The sequence below is a fragment of the Quercus lobata genome, chromosome 4, assembly GCF_001633185.2.
Source record: "Quercus lobata isolate SW786 chromosome 4, ValleyOak3.0 Primary Assembly, whole genome shotgun sequence".
In the NCBI taxonomy this organism is placed as follows: domain Eukaryota; kingdom Viridiplantae; phylum Streptophyta; class Magnoliopsida; order Fagales; family Fagaceae; genus Quercus; species Quercus lobata.
Window position 1 is genome coordinate 5,699,600 of NC_044907.1, and position 23,915 is coordinate 5,723,514.

The 23,915-nt window shown below is 33.9% G+C and overlaps 1 protein-coding gene and 1 pseudogene across 20 annotated transcripts; one reads left to right on the forward strand and one right to left on the reverse strand.

The window, feature by feature from the left end:
* Positions 1 to 584: 584 nt before the first annotated feature.
* LOC115984128 (E3 ubiquitin-protein ligase makorin-like) lies at positions 585 to 7,580 on the reverse strand. Of its 20 annotated transcripts, none has more exons than XR_004090401.1 (8): positions 7,240 to 7,580; positions 6,985 to 7,129; positions 6,807 to 6,876; positions 4,875 to 5,090; positions 2,490 to 3,614; positions 2,272 to 2,332; positions 1,691 to 1,777; positions 585 to 988 (listed from the first exon to the last, which is right to left on the reverse strand). XR_004090401.1 is itself a non-coding variant. In XM_031107045.1 (7 exons), exons 1-5 carry the CDS (start codon positions 7,263 to 7,265, stop codon positions 2,296 to 2,298), a joined length of 387 nt encoding a protein of 128 aa, XP_030962905.1. In that variant the 5' UTR covers positions 7,266 to 7,576; the 3' UTR covers positions 585 to 1,003; positions 1,691 to 1,777; positions 2,272 to 2,295. The 20 variants fall into 20 exon arrangements, 3 of the variants coding, with proteins under 3 accessions (XP_030962905.1, XP_030962904.1, XP_030962906.1); XR_004090390.1 differs by having other exon boundaries at positions 2,431 to 3,614; positions 6,989 to 7,129; positions 7,240 to 7,577; XR_004090386.1 differs by having other exon boundaries at positions 2,431 to 3,614; positions 7,240 to 7,577.
* Positions 7,581 to 8,343: 763 nt separating this feature from the next.
* On the forward strand, positions 8,344 to 13,477 carry LOC115984457 (annotated as a pseudogene).
* Positions 13,478 to 23,915: the final 10,438 nt, after the last annotated feature.

The following is a 23,915-nucleotide window of genomic DNA, read 5'->3' on the forward strand; positions in this document are numbered from 1 at the left end:
CAATTAAAATGTTTTACAACCAGTGTTCCCTTCCACTCTTGTTAATTTTTTTTACAGGTTTAATAAAAAGATTAAAAAAAAATTAAACAAAATCAAAGCCACATTTCAAAGATAAGCTTTTCATTTCTAAAACAATCTAGATTCTATTTTGTTTTCCAAAATACGCATTCTGTAATACACACCGATAGAAAACATAACAGCGAATAGATATACGAGGGACATTATATATTTTGGGGACAAAAATAGAATATAAATTATATTTCAGGACTGAAAAGAATATTTTTGCCCAAATTATACATTAATCAAGAGTTTAAACTTCATTCATATGTTTTCAAGGCTAGAATTATACAATTAAACCATGGTGTACCATTGATGTGATGGTCACTCCACAAGTATAACTGCTTGTGAGGTGTGGGGGACAAGGGCCGAGTTCAAGTCTCCCAGAAAGAGATTTACACACATATACACTTAAATTAAGTTAGAGTAAAATTTCTATCTTGACGACTAATTTTTGGTTATTTTGCACCTAAACGTATATTTGAAACTCTTAACCATTTTTGAGCTAGTGAGCAAGGAGAGAGTGAGAGAGGAAGCTAATCTTTCATGTATAACAAGTGATATAAGTATCTATAAATGAAATTGAGATCCAATGTCCTCAAACAGCAGAAAAATTCAGATTAGAATACAAAAGACTCAAACAATGTTGCCCAGAACATGTCATCACAGCTCCATATTGACAAGAATGGAAGCCAGAAAAAACAATTATATAAACAGTTCCAAATATATCACTGTTGGTGAGGGAGAACCATACAACTAGGTAACAACACGGCTATTTGCATGTCCATTGCTAAAAATCATTATCCCATAAATAGACAGCTGATGAGAACTCTCAAACATACCCATCTAATGCATGACGATTTTATTACTTTGATAGAAGATGCACCTCGATAAATAGTATAGCATGCCCAACACTCCATGTTCTGGTCCCCTACAGCAAGCAAATCTGTGTTAATGATAGCAATAAGAGGTTCAGAGAACAGTGACTAAAATATATTACTTCTAAAAAAAAACAATTTCCTCATCTTGACTTTTTACTGCCGTTTCTTTTAATCATAAATTAATTAAAAAGAAGTGACATGGAGAAAGAATTCCTAGGATTCACAGATTTGTAGAAGAATCTTGCAACCTGATTTGTACGGCACATGTAAATCCTAACAAAAGCTTGTGACCTATAAACTATTACTGCATATTTCATTTGGCATGAGTCGTAAGAACCGCCCAATAATTTCGTGTCAATCCAAGTTATCAATATAAACTTAGAAATAAGAACCAATCATCAAGTCAAATACGAAGGTCAAATCCACAACTTGTTCACATCAAAAAAAAAAAAAAACCACAACTTGTTACTATTTGTGGAAGGCACTTAACATTGTGCCAAGACTAAACGTCTAAATCTTAGTTGGACGAAAAAAAATACCGAAACCTAAAATTCCCAACACCCATAACAGGTAGAATCAAACATCTCACCATTGAAAGGTGAATAAATACAACTAGGCAGCAGAGGCAATGGAACCAAAATATATATTTGTAAAGCAAAGAGACATTGAAGGTCACTTCAGGGGTCCAACTGAGCAACCATCAAATTACACAAATCTTAGAAAAGCATATAAATATCTCTATTGCATCATACCTCAAAAACAACTGGAGTGCCACATTGGCATTTGAAAAGAACTCAGCAATTGAAGTGGCGCATGATTTCTCCATATCATTAGATATCCTGCAATATGAATACAGGTTCAAGCAATTAAGAGACTTTTTGCAATTGATGAAACTAGTGCAACTGATAACCAGTTTTTTGGCAAAACCACAGTGCAAAGGTGGTATTATAAGTTTATAACATCAAGACAATCCTTTAGATTCAGTGAGTACGAGAGCATGCCATCATTGAAAACTTTCCTGATGGCCAACAAAACCATTATTTGTCAAAGACTGATATTTTTTGCTCAATATACCTAGCATGTCAATGACTGCTAATGCATTCCAAGTAGAGGTCAGGTAAAACCCTTGCACCACGAGTACACAGTATACAAATTTACTTTTATTTATTAGTTTGAGCTCTTGTTGGAATAAAAAATTTCCTAAAATTAAGGAACATCAAATTTTTTTTTTTTTGACAAGTAAGGAACATCAAAAAATTAATCCACAGGTCAAGTCGTAATGTACAAAATACTTGTACAAAAAGCAGAATCCAAGTCATAACTTCGTACTTACTCTAGACTATAAAACAGCATCTGTTCACCTTATACGCATGTTACCAAGGAACTCTGACAGCCTGGCAATAACCAAAACTCAGTGAGCATGGGAATATTAAATTATTTAAGGGAAAAAAAATGGACCGAGTAGAATAACAACAAAAGGAACAGACAAAACCTAATATTTTTAGCTATCACAATTTCTCCATCTTCAGACCCAAGATGACGTAGAACTACCTCCTCTAGACAGCCGTCTCGATATGCATGCTGCAATAAGAGAACTCCACGCAGAACAACCTAATGAGGCTCTGAACTTATTACATTGCATGCAACCCCCATAACCAAAATAGGGGAAATAAAAAGCAGATGCATATACTTTCAAGCTGAGAAGGCTCATAAACCTGTATAGAGAAAAATGATGCAGCACAGAAAATGAGTACATTTGTAACATGACATACAAGTCACAAAGATGAGCCTTCTGTAACAAGCCGTATTTGCAAACAAACCACTTCATAGAGCAAGTCCACAGAACCCTTTACTGAAGGTTTTTAAAAAGAAGCTCAACAAGCTTAGTAACCCCTCTTCCACTCATGGGAAAGAAATATAACAAATATAACATTATACACCACAGTGGTAATCACTTCACCGGCCATGTTTGTCAAATGTCTTAAAATATCAAACTGTAAGGAGCATAAACTCACTAAAAAGACAAAATGTGTAAAAGGAATACCTTCAAACTGGAAATTGAAGTGTACATGTCAAACTACAAGAAAGTTCTTTGCTTACAAAGTATCCAAGGAAACTGAGCACCATTAATGACAAACATAAAATTATTATGTGCTCCAGCAATCAAATATCTACCAAAGAACCTACACTCCAAGGCTTATTGACATCAACATTGGATAATGCCAGTAATCATCCCAAGCAGAAACAATCTAACCCCAGCAGGGAAACCAAGATATCAATTATAAATAATAGTATATTGTCATAATATAGAGTTCAAAAACTACAAGCAACTCTTTCTGCTGATGCAAAGAGTAGTAGGCTGACAAAATGCCAACACAGCAATGTTTAGAAAATCCCCACAGGCAATCAACATGATTACAACTGGCTATATCTAGTAGCTCATGGGCTATAAAAATCTTCTTCATCACTTGATGAGTCAGATGTATCCAGAATCAGATCCCTTAATAAAAGAGCCATCTCCAAGGATGTTAATTCTTCCATGGGGTCAAGAGCTGTCTCGAAGGCTGTTAATTCTTCTATGGAGTTGAACATATCAAACAGGTCATCCACAAAACCAGATCTTCATGGAGAGGGCCTGTGATGTCTCCAAGTGTATGAGCCTGGCTTGACCTTATGCTGGAACACAACAAACATTCTACCCATTAAAGGAGTCATAAAGCTAACCCTCTCCTAGATGGAAGTAAATTACAAACAAAAGGTGTATAATTCTTGGAACAGCATTGACTAGAAGCCATTCCGACAGCAACTCTAGGAACATCAATAATACAACTGCCACAAAAAGAAATAGACCGTTTGTGCCCCACCTATACTTATCAATAAAGCCTAAAAATAAACCACAGAGACTCAGAAAAACAAGCACAAAAGAGAGAGTGTGACAGAACAAAATTGTCACATTGTTTTAGAAAATGTTAATTTGCTATGCTCACCTTCAGTGAGGTAAGCAATTTGTAATTTTGTAGATGATTATATCAGTTCCTGGCACAGAATACAGATACGGGACACTTGAAATGCACAATGTAGCAACCAACCGCCTCTTAAGCGGATTGGTACCCCACAAACACATACGTGCTTGGGGTACAAGGAAGGGAGGGATTCAGGGAGTAGCATTAGGATTTCTAACCAATAAAAAAATAATATAATAATAAACCAAAGCAAGAAAGGAGCATGTTCAATAGGGAAACTTGGGAGGCCTTAGTGAAAAGCAAATAGGAAAGTACCTCTAGTACCATAACATCCTTAGTGACATAGGGGTACACTGGTGCTTTGGGGATAATCTGGTGGGAAGGGGATATGAAATGTAGATGTCTGAATTACAGGCAAAAACATCCTGAGGTGCTGGCAGTTGCAGGTTATTGGTTACTCAGAGTGCTAAGAAGAACAAGAGTAAGATGTAAGTTTTGAAGATGAGGGGTGGTATTCCAATCTGTGTGGTCACGGTGTTGGTAGAGATGGTATCAACATAGTCAAGTGAAAGGGTATATTCTCTTATCTAGGTATTATTTTATTCATGTAGTTAAAAGTATGTGGTTAAATGATAAAATTTATCATATCCCAATGACTTAAGCTTTTGGGGCAATCAATAATTTAACACATGTTCTTTTTTTCTTTCCACGCACACTATTAATAAATTTACAAAACAAGGACATGAACTTATAACTTATAAGCTTATTTGTGTACACTAATTAGTAATTTATGATTAGAATGCTACATTTAGATACATAATAAAACCCTACTTCTTTTTTGGTTGCATATATGTAGACACAGGTTTAAACAAAATAGATTCACCATGTAGCAAACTATTAAAATCCCAGGTGCTAAACAAAATAGCAATCAATATAAAATAATATAATTTTAAAATTATAAATAATACATAACTAGATCTCCTATGGGTCATCCAAGGCGGGTCCGGCTCTCCTCCCGTTTGGAATCCTCATGTTTTCTCCTGTTTTTGTTTAGATGAGTGACACGTGGCAAATGACACATCCAAAGGTTAAAACCCACCGACGTCAACTATGGTTTTTCTCTCAATTTTTTGGGTCTTTCTTTCTATCTGCCTCTTTCTAGCTATCTCTCCAACATTATCACCGCCACCTGAAAATCAAAGGCATCAAGATCAGAACTTGAGTAAAAGTGAATTCTGAATGCTACGAGAAAACCCAATATATATATATATTTTTTTTTTTTTTGACAAAACCCAAGTTTGCTTTATTTTCAATCTCAATATACAACTGAACTTGAGAAAAGCAAAGCGTGGAGGAATAAAAATCAACTGAAGTATTTGACGTTGAATAGATTTAGCCATTCGGTGATAACGTGTTGGGTCTTCAATGGCCCAAATCAACAAGAAATATACAATAAATTATGCGGTCAAACAATTACTCAAAACAATAGGAAAAAAATGATAAAACAAAATTAAAGAAATTTAAAACAAGAATGGAGATAGAAGTATAGAACAAATGATGGTTTTACAAGCAGAATGAAAATGGCTTTACAAACAGAGGACAATAATCTGCACACCTACCTTGCACAATAGAGCTTTCTTGGCTTTTGGCAGAAAGATATTTTATTCTTCTTTGATTTTCTCATCTATTGTCCTACTTTTACCTCTTTTTTTCCAGAAAGTAATGATCTTGGCACCTTTGATTCTCAGGTGAGTGTGACAATGTTTGAGTGTGGCAAAAACTTAAGAGAAAGGGGCAAAGAGAGAAATAGAAAGAACGAGAGAAAGAAAGACCCAAAAAATTAAGAGAAAATCATAGTTGACATGGGTGGTTTTTAACCTTTGGATGTATCATTTGCCACGTGTCACTCATCTAGATAAAAAAGAGGAAACATGAGGATTCCAAATGGGAGGGGAGCCGGACCCATCCAAGGCAGGTTTCTTCTTTAAATCAAAAGGAAAAAAAAGGTTAATAAATTATCCCCTGGTCTTCCAGTTACCACTAAACAAGCCCAGTTAATCACACTCTTGAAGTCTTACCACAACTAACTGGACTACAGGCTTCGTTTTGCCGTTGAGATGCAACCCAAAACAATAATAACACTAAAGACGACAGCATCAACAACAATAATACATCAAATCATCATTAAAGATTATGATGTACTACTGTTTTCCAAAGCCAGGTTGATCCAATAAAAAATATACTTATCTCAATAATCTAGGATGCATACTAATCTACCAAAAAGGAGGACCATTCTGATATGTGAAACAAAAAGGTGAACGCCGTTGGCCATGTTCACTGGAATGTGGAATGATGGGAGAAGGATTGTATATAATTGTATAGATGATTTCCTTAGAAGTAAGAAAGTTGTATGATTTTGATATCAGTCATTATGTTTCTTTAGAAAAGGGGAAGAGAAGGGAAGAAATGATAAGAAATTTTCAGATTTCCAAACTTGTATATCTGAACTAAAGCATAATTTATCTCATATTCTTGTGTAAAACACCATAGTGGTCAATTAAGCAACGGAGCATGCATTCAACTACTCAAAAGATAATTAAAAGAAAACCACAAAGATAAAACAAGTCATCAACCAACAAAATGCAAAATACAAAAATTTTAGAAAACCACCACATCTTCACTGCAAGAAGATTAAGAATCAATGAGACATAAATTTTTACTAACACAGAATAATAAATTCCCAGGTAGTAAAGGATGCTTACAATAACCATTACACTAAAGAGAATCAAATTTGATTATATGTATAGCATACAAGTAAAACCGTTGCACTTGAGATTAGTTAAACCAGAAACCTTTGAAAAATGAAAATCGCAATAACTATTTATCTTATTAACATTCACGTGACCTTATAAAAGCAACTGCTCCCAAATGGGCGGTTTCCATTCCCAAAATCGAAGTGCTTGCAATCAATGGACCTGCAAGAAAGACAATAACAAATTACAAAACTGAGAACAACAATATGCGTTCACAATACTTCAATTGTTAGTTATCTAAATTGTTTATCAGTTTCTTGAATTTACTACCAACACTTTCAGGAACTTTGACATGCATTTGGCGTGCATTTGTTGATGAAGATGAAGCAGAAGAATGGCCTCGAGAAGCTTTAACATGTTCATATCTGCAACGACTACCACATGCACAAAGTCCTTTCTGACAATAGGTGCAAATCTGTGACAAAAAAGGCCAGCAAGAGTCAATGATAAAGAAAGAAGGGAACCGTACTAAATGAAAATTAATGGGCAGATGTAATGAAATGAAGCTGAGATCAAAAGATTTACGTTATGTGGAGGATCCTTCCAATCATGTGAAAACTCACAATGCTCCCCTTTCAGACACGCCCCATGAGCAAAGAACTTGCAGAGAACCCCTACCCAATTTAGGTGTCCCAAAAAAAAGAATGCTGATTAAAAAATCTTCATTTCAGCTCCCAGATTTTCTTTGCCACCAAACAAAAGTCAGAAACTTCAACCCAAAAATGAATAAATCAATTAATTTCTAGCGGTCCAGTCTGGGACCTGCACGGAAAACCTGTACGGTTGCGTTGGGTTTTTTAAAAGCCTAAAAGGGCAACTACTAAACAAAAGAACAAACGACGCCGTAATCCAAAGCGTGTTCTGCATGTGGGGCTTGTAAACGACGCCGTGTGCTTAAATGAAGCACGCGATTAGCACATGAGCTTTCAGTGCTGATCCTCTTTACAAATAAGTCTTTACAAATAATAAGCCAAAAAAAAAAAAGAGTGGCGACTTTAGCACATGTTCAGGTATCATGATAGGAAATGTTTAATAAAATCATTTAATTATTAGCATATTGGAGATAATTTGAATTTGGATCATCTGTTGTTTTGTATCCTGAGAAACTATTACTTAGTTTCCCAAAAAAAAAAAAAAAAAAAATCTTTATCTCTATCTCTTCTCTTCTGCATGCTTGTATTGTAATGACGGTTTCGGACAATCCCAAAAGCTGTTTTCCGTCGAAATTTCATATGAGAAAGAGAGAGAGAGAGAGAGAGCGCTATGTGAGCTCAAGAGTGAGAGGTTTTTGTAAGAGAGAAGGTATTTTAGGTATCACGAGGTTGCAAAGTGAAAAAAATAAAGCTGTGAGAGAATAGAAGCAGTATGTGCTGGCAAAGTGGAAACGTTTTTCTATTTTTTTTTTTTTTTTAATTGTTGCAGTAAATTTCAGAAAAACAACGTATTTTTGAAGTTCCGCTTACGGCGCGTGACGTTCGATGAAATCGATGGATACCTACTTTTTTTTTTTTTTTTTACTTTGGACTGAAATTTGTCACTTTTTGATTTTAGAAGCCAGGTGACCACAAACTGTGACCGCGCGTGGGAATTGTTGCATTTTAAAGTGCATTTGTGTTTTGTTAAACGGCAATGCGTAGTGCTAATTTAATTGGTAACAATTTTGGTAGCTTTTGCATGTACTAAAAAAGTAAAAGTATATAATGTGGGCAAGTGACCTACACTGATAGGGCAATGCTGGGCCTGGGTTTTATCGAATGGTTTCCTTTCTTAGGTATATGAGTTTTCACTAAGTTCGGCCTTTTGTTTAGGCTTATGAGACTGATAACTTATAGGACCAACCCATTTTTTAACCTTGGATTGATAGAGAGTATAATTACCAGCAAAGTTTGTTTGTTTGTTTTTTTTTTTAATTAAACCTTTGGAGGATGCATCCAAGTTTCTGAATGACGAGGTGAGTAAAGCAGTGATCACAGTGCCTGCAAACTTTAAAGATTCATAGAGGACAGCTACGAAAGATGCAGGTCGCATTGCAGGGTTAGACGTCCTGCGAATAATCAATGAACCTACTGCTGCTTCGCTTGCTTATGGGTTTGAGAAGAAAAACAATGAGACCATTCTGGTTTTTGACCTTGGACTTGGAGGTGGTGCTTTTGACGTTTCAGGTATGCCAATTACTTTGTTACTCCTCTTATTGGATTTTTCTCTGTTTTTGGTAAGTTACATGCACACCCATTGCCCTTTTTAGGAGAGGAGTAAGGTAGAGTTCATTGACTTTTTTCCTTTTCTCCTGCTAATCCGCCTCATATGTTTGTTTTTACTTATTTTGTAGAGAACTATCCTTGTGGACTGAAGTCAAGGCCGGGCCAAGGCCTAGGCAAGTTAGGCCTAGGCCTAAGGCCCAACAAAAAAACAAAATTCCTTAGGGAAAAAAGCCCCACTTTAAACCGATAAAGACCCAAATTTTTATAAAATTACATTTATATATATATATATATATATATATTAAAGGTTGGGCATTTTTTTATTAGTAATGTTAAGAATACTACAAATTTTACTATTGGCTTACAAATTACCATGTTATTAATCACAAAAAAGTGACTTAAACATTCAATAATTAAATTGATAAAGTTCATAAATGAGAGTCAATGTCACATTATATTTTGAACATTTTATAGTGCTTTTAGTACATTTTTCCTTTTATTATCGCGCACCCTTGGTGCGGTGGTCACTTCATAGATATAAGTGCTTGTGGAGTGTGGGGGGGTAAAGGCCGGGGTTCAAGTCTCCAAGAGGGAGCTTCACACACATATACACTTAGATTAGGCTAGAGTAGAAATTCTACCATGTTAAAAAAAAAAAAAAAAAAGGTACATTTTTCCTTTTCATTTCTATTAAGACTCTTAAAGTGCGAGACCAATAGAATCCTAACCCAATTGAAACCCTAAAATGTTTCAAAAAAAAATGTTGCAAATTTGTTAAATCATCAATTATATATTAATCTCCCCTTATAGTTTGAGACTTTAATTTTTGTAAATTGATATCCTACAAAACCACACTCCAAATAATATCTATCTCTCTCTCTCTTTAAAACAAGATATAAAATTAAAAATTAGATTATAATTTTACTTAACTATGCATTGTAATATATCCAAAATAAAGTATCTTTTTTAATCATAATATATTTTTATTTATTTTTATTAATATTTATGGTTCAAGTTCAACTATAACATTCAATTCTCTATATGAAATTAATATTAGTTTAGTTGGTATTGTTCATCAAATTATGTATTTAATGTCAAATTAGCCTTGATATGATTAGTATTAAATAATTTTGTTTAATTAATATTTACATTAAAGGCCTCGCATAAATTTTTCGCCTTAGGCCTCAAATTATGTTGAGCTACCCTTAATTGTAGTCAGGCTGTTCCATTTGCATATGCAAAGTAGAATCTTTTGGGTTAACCCCTATGTATTAGTTGTGGTCATTGCCTCACATGCCTGCTAAATTGGAGGTTTACAAGTTCCAAGTCACTCATTCTATGTGTTATAATTCAGTGAGTTTGACAAATATTAATGTTTGAAATTCTTCCCAGCTTGATTATCTGGGAGGTGGGGGTATGCAATAACACAAATGAGATGACTACATGTGTGAGTGATTCCTCCACATTTTGGTGTGCCTTGTATTCTTGTATCTATTCCTAGCTATCTTAGGTATTAGATAATATGGATGCTTTGTTGATAACTTACATGCTTGACCATAGGTTAACAATAATAGATTTCCTCTCATTCACTCTCTTTATTCATTTGTTGTTTGGTGGATGATAAGATCTTTATCCAAACCAGAGGAATTCTTCAGGGCAGATTACAGAGAACTAGCAGCTTTGCTACAAACTATTCCATAAAAGTTTGGTACAGCTCCTTTGGTGTTGTACATTGGGTTCCTCAATCGAGTTCAACTTGATGGCTGCATTGACCACTTGGGACTTACAAAAATGGAATGAGCCCCTTGGGACTTATTGTTGATAAAGAGCAACTAGCAGCTTGGCTGTTAGCAAAAGAACCAATTAAAGCTTCCGTCATCCTCTACAAATTACACATATATTTTTGACACAACCAAATTGCAAAAAACGAACCAGGACCAATTAGAAATAATCAGCATGCCTCAAATTTTCTCATGAATTGAGTCAGGACTTCTCTCTATAGCATTTTGGGATTTTTGGGCAATGATTTGAACGTTTTAATTGATTTTGCTATGCCCTTTAATGTAATTCGAAATCAAGCTTTTTTTTTTTTTTTTTTGAGGAGAAATTTCTGAAATGGGTTTCTAGTTCAGGAACTTCTTTCTTGGTGTCATTGTCTTTAGATAAATGTTGGCCAATCTTTACAAGGCATAGCTCATTTTTTCTAGTTTGTGGGATTATACCGTTGCATGAAATATAGCTCAGGTTCAGATGTTGTTCTTTCAGCTGCAGTTTGGAAGCTCTATTTAGAGTGTTGTAAAAGGTTTTACCTATCTTGTTGCATTGGCATCTGCTCCCCAACTGTAATTTTAAGTATTATATTAAGGTATTATGTTGGGGGAGATTGCTAAAAAATAATTGAGGAAAGTCTTAGCCTCTTAGGAATACATATGAAACAAATTAACAAGCACAAGTTGGTAATGTGACAATCCATACATGTGTCAATGAGCATTCAGTGAACATGTGGTATTTTGTGATTCCCGAAATTCAATCTTCCAAAAGCAGTTTTATAGATTAAAAGAGTGACCTGGACCTTGTGATTTCGAAACATCTGATCTCTCAAAAGGTTTTTGAATAACGGTAGTTAGGTAGCATACAATCATTTGAACACTATGCCCTTTCACAACCTTTACCTTTTTGTTACCATTGCTATTGCATCCCAGTCCTTTAATTAAATTAAACAGCATATATAAGAGATAGTTTTACCAGAATTATGAATATATGGACTATAGTTTTCTAAAAATAGCACACTAATAAGATGTGATTTTTCACTTGTTTTCTTTTGGTGCACAAGGAAATTGTTAGTCAGTGATTGTTGTGGTCTGTTATGTTTTAAATATGCAGTTCTTGAAGTTGGAGATGGAGTATTTGAGTTACTTTCCACATCAGGGGACACTCATCTAGGAGGAGATGATTTTGACAGGGCTTGAACAAGACAGATGAATAGAGCTTTTGCCATTCTTTTTTTTCTGGTCTGTTAGTTGTTACTAAAATTACACGTCTATATTCTATAATCTTAAATAGAGAATTGTTGATTGGCTTGCCCAAAACTTTAAAAGAGATGAAGGAATAGACCTTCTGAAAGACAAGCAAGCTCTACAACGTCTCACAGAGACTGCGGAGAAAGCAAAGATGGAGCTCTCATCTCTAACTCAGACCAGTATAAGGTATGTGACAATTTCTATGCCTTCTTTATATAAATGGATCTCTCTCTTTGGCATGATCATTGAGGAAAGCTTTCTTTTTTAAAGATTACCTTTCATTACCGCCACTGTGGAAGGCCCAAAACACATTGACACCACCCTGACAAGAGTCAAATTTGAAGAATTATGTTCAGATTTGCTAGACAGGTATGTAAGTTGAAAACTGCTACTCTGTGGTTGCCCTCTATGCATGTTCCAAAATGATATACTTCTCATATGAAATATCAGTGTGTGTTTGATTTCCATTACTGGAGTTTGCTGCCTTTTGATTTAAAACAGTATGTTTTTGCCAATATGAATACCTATCTGCCTGCATAAGTTCAATGGATTACAACTGAAATCTATTTTTTCCTTAGGCTACGAGGACCAATTGAAACTGCCTTGAAAGATGCAAATCTTTCCTTCAAAGATCTAGATGAAGTAATCCTTGTTGGTGGTTCTACTCGCATCCCAGCTGTTCAGGAGCTTGTGAGGAAGATGACTAGAAAAGAGCCCAATGTCACTGTAAATCCTGATGAAGTTGTTGCTCTTGGGGCTGCAGTTCAGGTTTGTCCTTATCTTGTTGAGATAAACTACCACTTAAGCGGGTTGCAACATTTTGGATTTTTTAATTTTTTTAATAGGAGGTAGAGCAGTTGAACTCTCTGATATGAAGATATGTTACTACTGTTCTAATAGCTTAAGCTACTAGAAATGGTGAATCAAATTATTTAACAATTATTTTAACATGCTCTAATTTTTTTTTCTTAGTCTATTTGAAAAATAAATGACTATGTATCTCTATTTCTGATATTATTTGTTGTAATACTTATTGATATTGCATAAATTGTTGAGGCATCAATATTTATTTTGGTCTTTCTTTCTTTTCTTTTATTTTTTTATTTTTTCAGGCTGGTGTTTTAGCTGGAGAAGTTAGTGACATTGTGCTCTTGGATGTCACTCCATTGTCTCTGGGACTCGAAATTTTGTGTGGTGTAATGACAAAGATTATCCCAAAGAACACAACTTTGCCAACTTCCAAATTAGAGGTGTTCCCCACTGCGGCAGATGGGCAGACCAGTGTAGAGATTGATGTCTGTCAGGGTGAGAGAGAGTTCATGAGGGATAACAAGAGAATGGTGATGATATGATCAATGTAGATTTCACAGATAGTGAGCAACTCTTAGAACTTCAATTCTGACCACGCATACTTGCATACTTGTATAAGTTCTATGTTAGTTTGTGATTTTGCCAAGTATGATGAGTACATTTTCAAATGTGCTTTAGAGTTGGGGTAGTTATTAATGGCATAAAACTTGGCAGAAGGTTTAGTCTCTTCAATTGCTAGTTTTTTTTTTGCTAAATAATACGAATTTATTAAGAGGAAGACCTAGGGACTAACCCATCTAGCTTCTCCACCGGCAAAAGAAAGGTAGGATTAGAGGAGATGGGAATGGCATTGGTACAAAGCAAAACATGATAATTACCCAACAAGTGGACTAGTTAGAAATTTCTTTGTAATGAAAAGATTCGTTGCATGTATTTGTTTAAGAACTTTTATTTGTAATCGTTCATTCGGTGTAATTGAGGATGAAGACAAAAGTTTTTTGTTCACTCAATCAACTTCACCATACACATTTACAAATTTTGGTCAAATGATCGGTTGAGCTAATATAAGAAAAATTTATAAGTTTGGACCAAACTCAACATTATACGATCTAATCACAAATCCAAGCAATGCATGGGAATAAATAATTATTTTATATTGTAATATAATGTATAATTTTTTCTCTACATAATCAACTTTATATGTGAAGCATAAAAAATCAAAAAATCAAAAACAAAAAAAAAAAGTTAAAATAAAAGAACTAGTGACACGTTAGATGTATTATAAAATTTTAATACTGTCTTACAAACTAATGTATCAAATTTTTAATTAATTAATTGTCATGTCCCTACGTATCCGACCTTATTTTCAAATATATATTCTTATATCAAACACATTTTTCTTGCGTGTTGTACTTCATAGTTCTGAGCATCACTAAAAGTTGTCTCATGCTTTGTAAGATTGTAGTTTGTGGGATCACAAGGAGTGTACCTGCCTGCCTCAGTTGAAATTGTGTGGCACAGATCTTCCATGCCATAATTGCTCTCAATTGCTTGAGTTGAGAAGAGGCCAAAAAGAGAGAGTCTAGGTAAATATTCACGCATGCTTCAGACCAATCTTTTTATTATATTTTGCATCTAATTGTTCAATTGAAACTCTTTACTATTTTTAAGTAATTATGCGAAGGGAGGAAATAGCTGCCTAAGCATAACTAGGCCCTAGTCTTTCATGTATGACAACACCACAAGAGAAAGAGAGACGTTGTGGCTTTGGGTTTTTTTTTTTTTTTTAATATAAAATATTAAAAATTATATATAGTAACTATTTGGTCCGGTCTGGTCCGGTCCAGTCCGGGACCTGGACCGAAAACTATATGGTTGGATTTTTTAAAAGCCTAAAACGGCAACAACTAAACAAAAGAACAAACGATGCCGTGTGCTTAAATGAAGCACGTGAGCTTTCAGTGCTGATCCTCTTGGCATTATTTACTACACAAATACGAGTAATTCTTAGTGACTTTCATTTCAGGGCTAGTGTTTTAGCTGGAGAAGCTAGTGACATTGTGGTCTTGGATGTCACTTATTACTTCCATTTTAGATCTCTTTATTTCTGATATTGTCCACTGTAGTACTTATTAGAACTTGCATTAATTGTTGAGATAGTTGAGGCATTAATATTTATTTTTTTGACTTTCATTTCCGGACTTGAAACTTTAGGTGGTGTGATGACAAATTATCTGAAGGAACCCAACCTTGCCAATTTCCAAACCAGGGTTTTTTTCTTTTCCACTACAGCAGTCAGCAGATGAATATAAACGAGTATCAAGGTGAGAGAGTTTTCGAGGGACAACATATCTCTTGGAAGCTTTCGCTTAGATGGCATCTCACATGTGCCACTTGGAGTTCCTCAAATTTTGGTGAAATTTGGTATTGATGCCGAGGGAATTGGAATGAAGTAGGATATTGCCATAACTGGTATTAGCACCTTGCCAAGTGAAAAGGTATGTTTTGAAAAAACTGTTGTTATGAAGAGTGTTTGGTATTTGTTCAAATTAAAATTTTTGGTTAATTTAGGGCTTGAATGATCCTGAAATCCAACCTAGCTTAGCCGAATATAATTATCTAACCATCTGAGAAATAATCAAATATATATAACAAATGCAACTATAGAAATATAAGAGATTGCATCACCAAACTGCAAGTAAATCAGGACTCATTTCTGTATTAGTGCATTTTACTACTTAGATATTTTATACTCTTATTAGTTATTACCATAGCCATTGTTGGCAGGGAATGATTTTTCTTGTTTATATGCTAATTTGTATTTTCTAAATAAAAAAATTAAATAAAAATTCTTTATTTCTTAATCTTTAATTTTGATTTTATAGCTCAAGGGCTTCTTCTTCTTCTTCTTCTTCTTCTTTTTTTTTTATTTTTTTATTTATTTGTTACCCCTTTCAATGATGCTACCATGGTCTTCAAGAACCTATATCTTTATTTTCTTTTTGAAATCTCAGCATTTCTAGCATCTATGTTTTTCGATTAATAAATAAATAAAAATAAATGGAAACATTCACATTTTATATTAGTAACCCAATTATGTTACTAAACCCCATGTTTGTATGTACAAAATAAAAATGTTGCAGGTGGATAGGATTGTTAATGAAGCCAAAAATTTTGCAAAGGGAAGACAAGGAAATGAGGGATGCCATAGACACAGAACCATGCTAACTCAGTTTTGCACCATACTAGAAGCAACTAAAAGAGTTGGGAGACAATGTTCCTAGCTAGACAAGGAGAATGTAGAGGCTAAAGTGAATTCACCCAAGCCATTAAAGATGCAATGGATCTACCCAAGCCATCTCTGGTGGATCTACCCAAGCCAATAAAGATGCAGTGGCTATCCTAAATCAAGAAATTATGTAATTGTGGTAGTCAATGTTGATATGAATTAGAATTGGATTGTCTATTAGCTTTTTTCTGATTGACTTCTTTGCATGGACAGAAACTATTGTTTAGCCTTGAATTATGTTAAAGTTGAGAGAAAAACTCTTTGATATAGAGTTATTTGGGTGTATTGGGGTTTGGGTTTGTGAGTGGTTCTACACCACCTTTGTACTCTCCATATTTGTTAGTGAAACTTTCTCCTTGTCACGGCCCGTGGATGTAGGCCGAAGGCCGAACCACGTAAATCCTTGGTGTTCTTTCTTGTATGTGGATGTTTATTTATTTATTTATTTTATTTTATTTTTCATTCATAATATTTATCTGTGAGATTTTTCTAAAGAAATAATATTTTTATTAATAGATCTTTTGCGGGGGTGTGTCCAAGTAGCCTTTCCCACAACAATGAATCTATGGTCAGCCTAGCCAACTCGGTGTTAGGTTGATTCTAGTATTACACTTGGGACATTTACATCAACTAGGAAAATAGCTAATGGTGATGATATGATCAATGCAGATTTCACAGATAGCGAGCAACTCTTAGAACTTCAATTCTGACCACACATACTTGCATACTTGTATAGTTTCTATGCTAGTTTGTGATTTTGCAGAAGGCATAAAACTTGGCAGAAGGTTTAATCTCTTCTATTGCTAGTTTTTTTTTTTTTGTTTTTTTTTTTTAGTGCTGAATAATACGAATTTATTAACAGGAAGACCTAGGGACTAACCCATCTACCTTCTCCACCGGTAAAAGAAAGGTAGGATTAGAGGACATGGGAATGGCACTGGTACTAAGCAAAACATGATAATTGCCCAACAAGGTTAGAAATTTCTTTGTAATGAAAAGATTCGTTGCAAGTATTTGTTTAAGAACTTTTATTTGTAATCGTTCGTTCGTATAATCGAGGATGAAGACAAAAGTTTGTTGTTCACTGATCAACTTCACTGTACACATTTACAAATTTTGGTCAACTGATGGTTGAGCTAATATAAGAAAGAATTTTCAAGTTTGGACCAAAGTCAACATTATACGAACTAGTCGCAAATCCACGCAATGCATGGGAATAAATAATTATTTTATATTGTAATATAATGAATAATTTTTTCTCTAAAATTTTTTGAAGATAACTTGCTCTTCCTTAAAATTAAAAATTTTCTATTCAGTCCAATTAGGTTTACTTCGGTCCAATTTGGTCCACTCAGTCAATTTCAGTCACCCTTCTGTCCATTTTAAACTAATTGAGTCTTAACTTGATTCTTTTTGTAGGTTTTCTTTTCAAGTTTAGCTCCCAAAAAAAATTTCTTTATTTTTTGGTTGAAAAATATGAAATTTATTACATTTGGGCTAAAATCTTTTTTTTGGAGTTTAAAAAAAAAAACTAAAATAGAAATTACAAATTACAAATATGAACCTAAAAATGCAATAAAAATGATAAATATTCAAACGTTTAATTCGGTCCATATTGGTTCTATTTGGTCCATTTTGTCATCTTCGGTCCAATTTGGTCCCATTCAGTCCTACTTAGTCCACTCTGTCCACTAAAATTCTATTCGGTCCATTAGGTCTTATTCAGTCCACTTCGGTCTAATTTGGTCCATCTAGTCTACATTGGCTCTACTTAGTCCACATTGGTCCTATTTTGTCCACTTTGGTCAACTGCGGGTCCACGTCAGTCCACATCTGGCATTTTGTTCTATTCGGTCCATGTCCATACAATACTCCTATTCGGTCCAGTATGTCCACTCCATCCTATTCGGTCCAGTGTGGTCCCATTAGGTCCATTCTATCTACTTTGGTCTTATTCAGTCCTATTAGGTCCTATTTAGTCCTTTTGTCCATTAAAGTTCTATTCGGTCCAATTTGGCCCATTCCGTCTTATACAGTCTACATCGGTCTAATTCGGTCCACTCAGTCCACATTGGCTCTATTCGTTCCACATTGGTCCTATTCGGTCCATTCTGTCCACTTCGGTCCTATTTAGTCCACATTACTCCTATTCAGTCCACATCGGTCCAGCATGTCCACCTCGGTCCAAATTCATGCCATTCGGTCCATTTTGTCCACTTGGGTCCTATTCCGTCCATTCGTTCTAATTCGGTCCACCTTGTTCCTATTGTTGATGTAACAAAAATTATACTTATTGTCACATTAAATTACTTTTATTTTGTTAATAAAATTAGTAGCTCTATAACATTTTTTTTTGCAATGACTTTTGGGCCTTCAAATTTCTCCATTGGCCCATTACATTGTAGTGATACCTTGCATGGGCCTGAAGGCTAGAATAGCCCTCCAATAAATGATAGAAAAACAAAATAACAAATTATAAATTTATAATAATTCATGAATTCAACACTTTTATTTGCAACATATAAATATCGTGGTATTCACCCTGGTCCCTGTGGTTTATCAAATCTTAAACTACAGAGTTGATGGTAGCTAGAATTGTTGATTTGTTGTAAACTTTCTTTTAGTGCCTTTCATCCAACAATTTGTTGTAACAATAAACACTAATTTGGTGTTTGATTGGGTTGGATCATTGCGTGTTAGTGCCTCATCTTATCGTTTTCTTTGGCATATTGAACCAAAGATGCATATCTAACGTTGGTTTAAATAGGCTTATTTGTTGCATTTTTTATTAGTTAAATTATGTTTGGATTTAGGTCCAATGTTTCAATATATTGGATTCAACACAAATAAGAACAATTTTTATTTATTGAATTTAAATAAAATATTATATGTTTAATTTAAAAGAAAAAGAGACAAAATACAAATAATTTAATGATATGGAGGATGTTGCTAAATTTAAATGTTGAATAAAATAGGATAAGAAGAAAAAATAGTAAAAATGAAATGTATAGCGATAAACACTAAATTATTTTAGTTATGCTATGTAATAAAATAACATTATTTTATATACTATTTTTATAATGCAATAGGATAATATTTGACAATCAATGAGAATAAAAAAGATAACAACATAAAACTCAAAACTAAATCGTATCAACTCAAAGGAGAATTCTAAAAAATACAAAAGTTCATCAACCTAAAGTAGAGATGCAAGAAAAAAAAAATATATATATATATATATAGAGAGAGAGAGAGAGAGAGAGAGAGAGAGAGAACATTTTGTGTGTGAAAAAATAGAAAATAAATACTACGCTTTAGCTTTTAGATATGTATAGATTAGACTCAAGGCCATAATTGAATAAAATAGGATAAGAAGAAAAAATAGTAAAAATGAAATGTATATCGATAAACACTAAATTATTTTAGTTATACTATGTAATAAAATAACATTATTTTATGTACTATTTTTATAATGCAATAGGATATATTTGACAATCAATGAGAATAAAAAAGATAACAACATAAAACTCAAAACTAAATCGTATCAACTCAAAGGAGAATTCTAAAAAATACAAAAGTTCATCAACCTAAAGTAGAGATGCAAGAAAAAAAACCAAAAACAGGAAAAAAAAAAAATATATATATATATATATAGAGAGAGAGAGAGAGAGAGAACATTTTGTGTGTGAAAAAATAGAAAATAAATACTACGCTTTAGCTTTTAGATATGTATAGATTAGACTCAAGGCCATAATTCATTAAAAAATAATAATCTAATAAATCTTATAGGAAAGGCTGGATAAGCAAGTCAAAGAAAGCTCTTGGTGTCATGCAACACTTAACTCCTCCATCAATGAACCTATAGAATAAGAATTTACATTTTTTAGCACCAGCAACTCCCTGTACATGTGGGATTGCTTACCCTTGTGCACTCTTAATCAACTTTATATGTCAAGCATAAAAAAAAAAAAAATTAAAATAAAAGAATAAGTGACACATTAGATGTATTATAATTTAGTACCATCTTACAAACTAATGTATCAAACTTTTAATTAATTAATTAATTGTCCCTACATATCCAAACTTATTTTTCAAATATATATTCTTATATTAAACACAATTTTCTTGCGAGTGTTGTACTTCAAAGTTCTGAGCATCACTAAAAGCTGAGTGTCATGCTTTGTGAGATTGTAGTTTGTGGGATCATAAGGAGTGTGCCTGCCTGCCTCAGTTGAAATTGTGTGGCACAGATCTTCCATGCCATAATTGCTCTCAATTTTGAGTTGAGAAGAGGCCAAAAAAGAGAGTCTAGGCAAATTGTCACGCATGCTTCAGAGCTAAGGCAGCATATTATTCTTTACTCTTTAGAATGTCACATAGACATTAGAATAGTCGGTGGACTGGTTGAGCACATGAGCTCGTTAAAGAAAGTAACAGGGGCCACTAGTTCACTACACAACCAAATCAGTAAGAGTGAATTTGACCCGTGGAGCTTGTAATGTACTAACCAAAAGCTTGTAGTTTTTCGTACTTTGATAATGTGATTATTTGGACAGACCCATCTCTTGTGGGTGCTCTATACACAAAAATCCTTATGAATTTGATATTTTTCCTAATGGTTGTAGACTTCCTTTAAATATGTAACGTCACATCAATAATATTTTCGCAACAAATCTTAGGTAGCAAACTGTTGTTGATAAGTAAAAAAGTGATGTCAACGGTGAGCCTAGATTAGAATCAATTATAATCAATAACTTAGAACTTGTTGTGAAAATATTGTGGTCATAAAATTACTCTTAAAAATTAATCTTAATTCTTTTTTTTTTTCTTTTTTGAGAGAGTTTCAACTTATAGTATCCGTTCCTGATGATATTTTTTATCACCAAACTAAGACACCAATCAGTTTTTAGTGTAGGCGAAAATTGAACCCCAGATCTCTTATTTAACCATCAGAGACTTTACCAGCTGAGCTAATTGGAACCCACATTAATCTTAATTCAAGTTCAAAGGAGAGATCTCTATCACATAAATAAAGAGTGTGGCTATTATTAAATAAAAAAAGAAAAGAAGAAGAAGGTAGATATGTTTCATTGATTTGAAATATTTGTTACATAAAAAAATGACTCTCGACAAGAGGAAAGAAAAAAATATCAAATATATATTAGTTACGGCTTTTGATAGCAAAAATCTTAAATATAATAAAGTCAATTTCTATACAACTTCTGGGAAAGTAATTCATATTTTTCATAGCTCTCATCTGTTCAAGATTTTTTCTAGCAAGTCTTCTGGCCTAAACTGCCAAAGTAATGGTTGGGTCCTAGTTAGATTTAATTATTTATATATTTTTCATAGCTCGATCATCTGTTCAAGATTTTTTCTAGCATGCTCGAGTCTATCTGTACCTTTTCACTAAGCCTAAACTGCCAATAGTTATATGGTTGGGTAATTTGCATTGATATTGATGAGTTCCATGTTATAACATAAAATTTATGACCTACCTTTTATCACTAAATTTTCTCCCAAAAAAAAAAATTGTCATTAAAAAAATAGGGTAAGTCAGATAATGAATTTTTTTTTTTTTTAAATCATGAAGTTTATTTTTAAATTTTTTCAATAGCAATACAATTTTTTTTTTTTAGGATAAGATATTAGTTTGGTTCGAAAATAGATTTTCAAGGCCAATGGGCTCCCAGCTCTCTACCCTTTGATGGGCCGAAGTGAGAGTTTACAATGGTGGAGCCTATTTTGGTTTAGAGATGTTGTTAATGGACGAATCTGCCCCTGGATCATAGTACAGGACCTGGTGATAACTAAAAGGGGTAAAAGGGTAACATTAAATTTTTCTCAATGGTAATCGATATAACGGAAATCGAGTGCCTTGTAAATTAATAGAGAGTCACGATCAATCACATTGCTTTGTTTTTATCCCTCTCCCTCTGTCTCTCTCTCTCTCGCTTCAAAGCTCAGGTATGACAAATTTCTGGCTCTCACTCTCACTCAGTCACTCTAGCCCATCAACATTTGATTTATTTTGGTTACCCAGTTGAGAGAATTTATGGGTTTTGGCATATATGTCTGCATGTAGTCATTGACCACGTTTACAAAGATATTCATGAAGTTTTTCTATACAATTCTCCTTTCAAAATTTCTGTAAAATTCTGTGTCTTTCGGTGACTCTGATTGTTAGGAGTACTTGGAATGCGGTGAGGAGAGCTCAGTTAATTGGAAGGAAGGTTGCTGGAATTTGGAAAAATGGGTTCAAATACTCTGTAAGTCATTGGATTTCTTCATTATTGTTGCGACTGGGGTCATTTTGGTTCAGTCATTTGTGTTACTTATTTGTGCTAGTTGCTCACTTCTTGGAAGATTATTGGACTTTTCTGCAATGAGATTGTGTGTGTAATGTCATTTGGGTTTGAATGGAAATGGGTGGAACACCCTTTCCAAATAATAATAAATATCAAAAAATTTAGTTAGTTGTCACGTTTCAAAACAATACTAAAAACTAGCATCTCGAGTATCTAAAGCTTGAGTTCCAAGATAAAACTCGAGTTTTTAAGTCTCGATTTGTAAGCGAAAAAATTCACGTGAAAATCGAGTTTTAAAGCTTTAAATCGAGTTTGTACGCCGCTATAATGCTTTAAAACGTCATTATAGGGCTTAAAAACGCCACTATAGGGCTCACAGAACCTGATATGGGGTGATCATACTTATAAATTTTTTGCAGAAAAACGCCGCTATAGGGTTTTAAAACGTCACTATATGGCTTAAAAACGCCACTATAGGGCTCCCTGAACCTAGTATGGGTTGATCACATTTATAAAAAAAAATTTGCGAGAAAACGCCGCTATAGGGCTTTAAAACGTCACTATAGGACTTAAAAACGCCACTATAGGGGAGTTTTTTTTTTTGCATGGAACTCGAGTCTTAAAGACTCGAGATCTATGTGGCATTTTCAGTCCAAATCGTCCAGCCAAACACTCGCAAAGCGAGTCTTGGAGACTCAGGTTTTAATATTGATCTCGAGTTTCTAAAACTCGAGATGCTATTTTTCTTAGAACTTTGAAACGTTTCCTAACTTACTACATAGTTGCCCCTCACACTGCTAGTCTGCCCATTCCCCCGAAATGGGTGCTACTACCACATGAGTATGGGTGCTAAATCCATACTCACGACCCAAACCCACAACAAAACCTCTTTATCTAGCCACAAGTTGTTAAAGCCTTATACAATCTTTTAGTATTTTTATTAAGGCTAAAATCCAAAAGATAGAAGTTTCTTTGTAATGAAAAATTTCATTGTATATACTTCACTAAGAACTAACACTACATAAATTGTAGGATTCGCACAAATCAAATTATTATTGAAATAGGGCCAACAAGGCTTATGTCCGTGTTGCCTTCGACTTCCAATATTTTCTCTACTGAGAACTGCTTAGACTTCTTGGATTCATTGAACTTTTGATAGTTTTTCTGCTATTTTACTTCTTTTTTGTTTCTTTAGGGTGTTCACCACTTTTTTGCGCTTTTTAATTAAATACTATTAATTAAAAAAGGGTTTTTTTTCTTTTAGGTACTAAACAAAATATATATATATATATATATATATGAAGACACAATAAATTCAACCTAGTAAAGTAAATGCCAAACAATAGTCGCATAAAATTACAATTCAATCCAATCAACCCAATCCAAAACATTTCAGTATTCTCAAGCTGCTCTTATGCTAATTGACCACAGGTCAGGTCATTTAAGATATTCATTTGACTCATCTAGAAAGCCACAAATCTTGAATTTTATAAGAATTGAATGGTGGTCACCAACTAATTGTGCTAACCAAGGGTTAATTGAATTTTATAAGCTGCTCTTATCCAAAACTGAA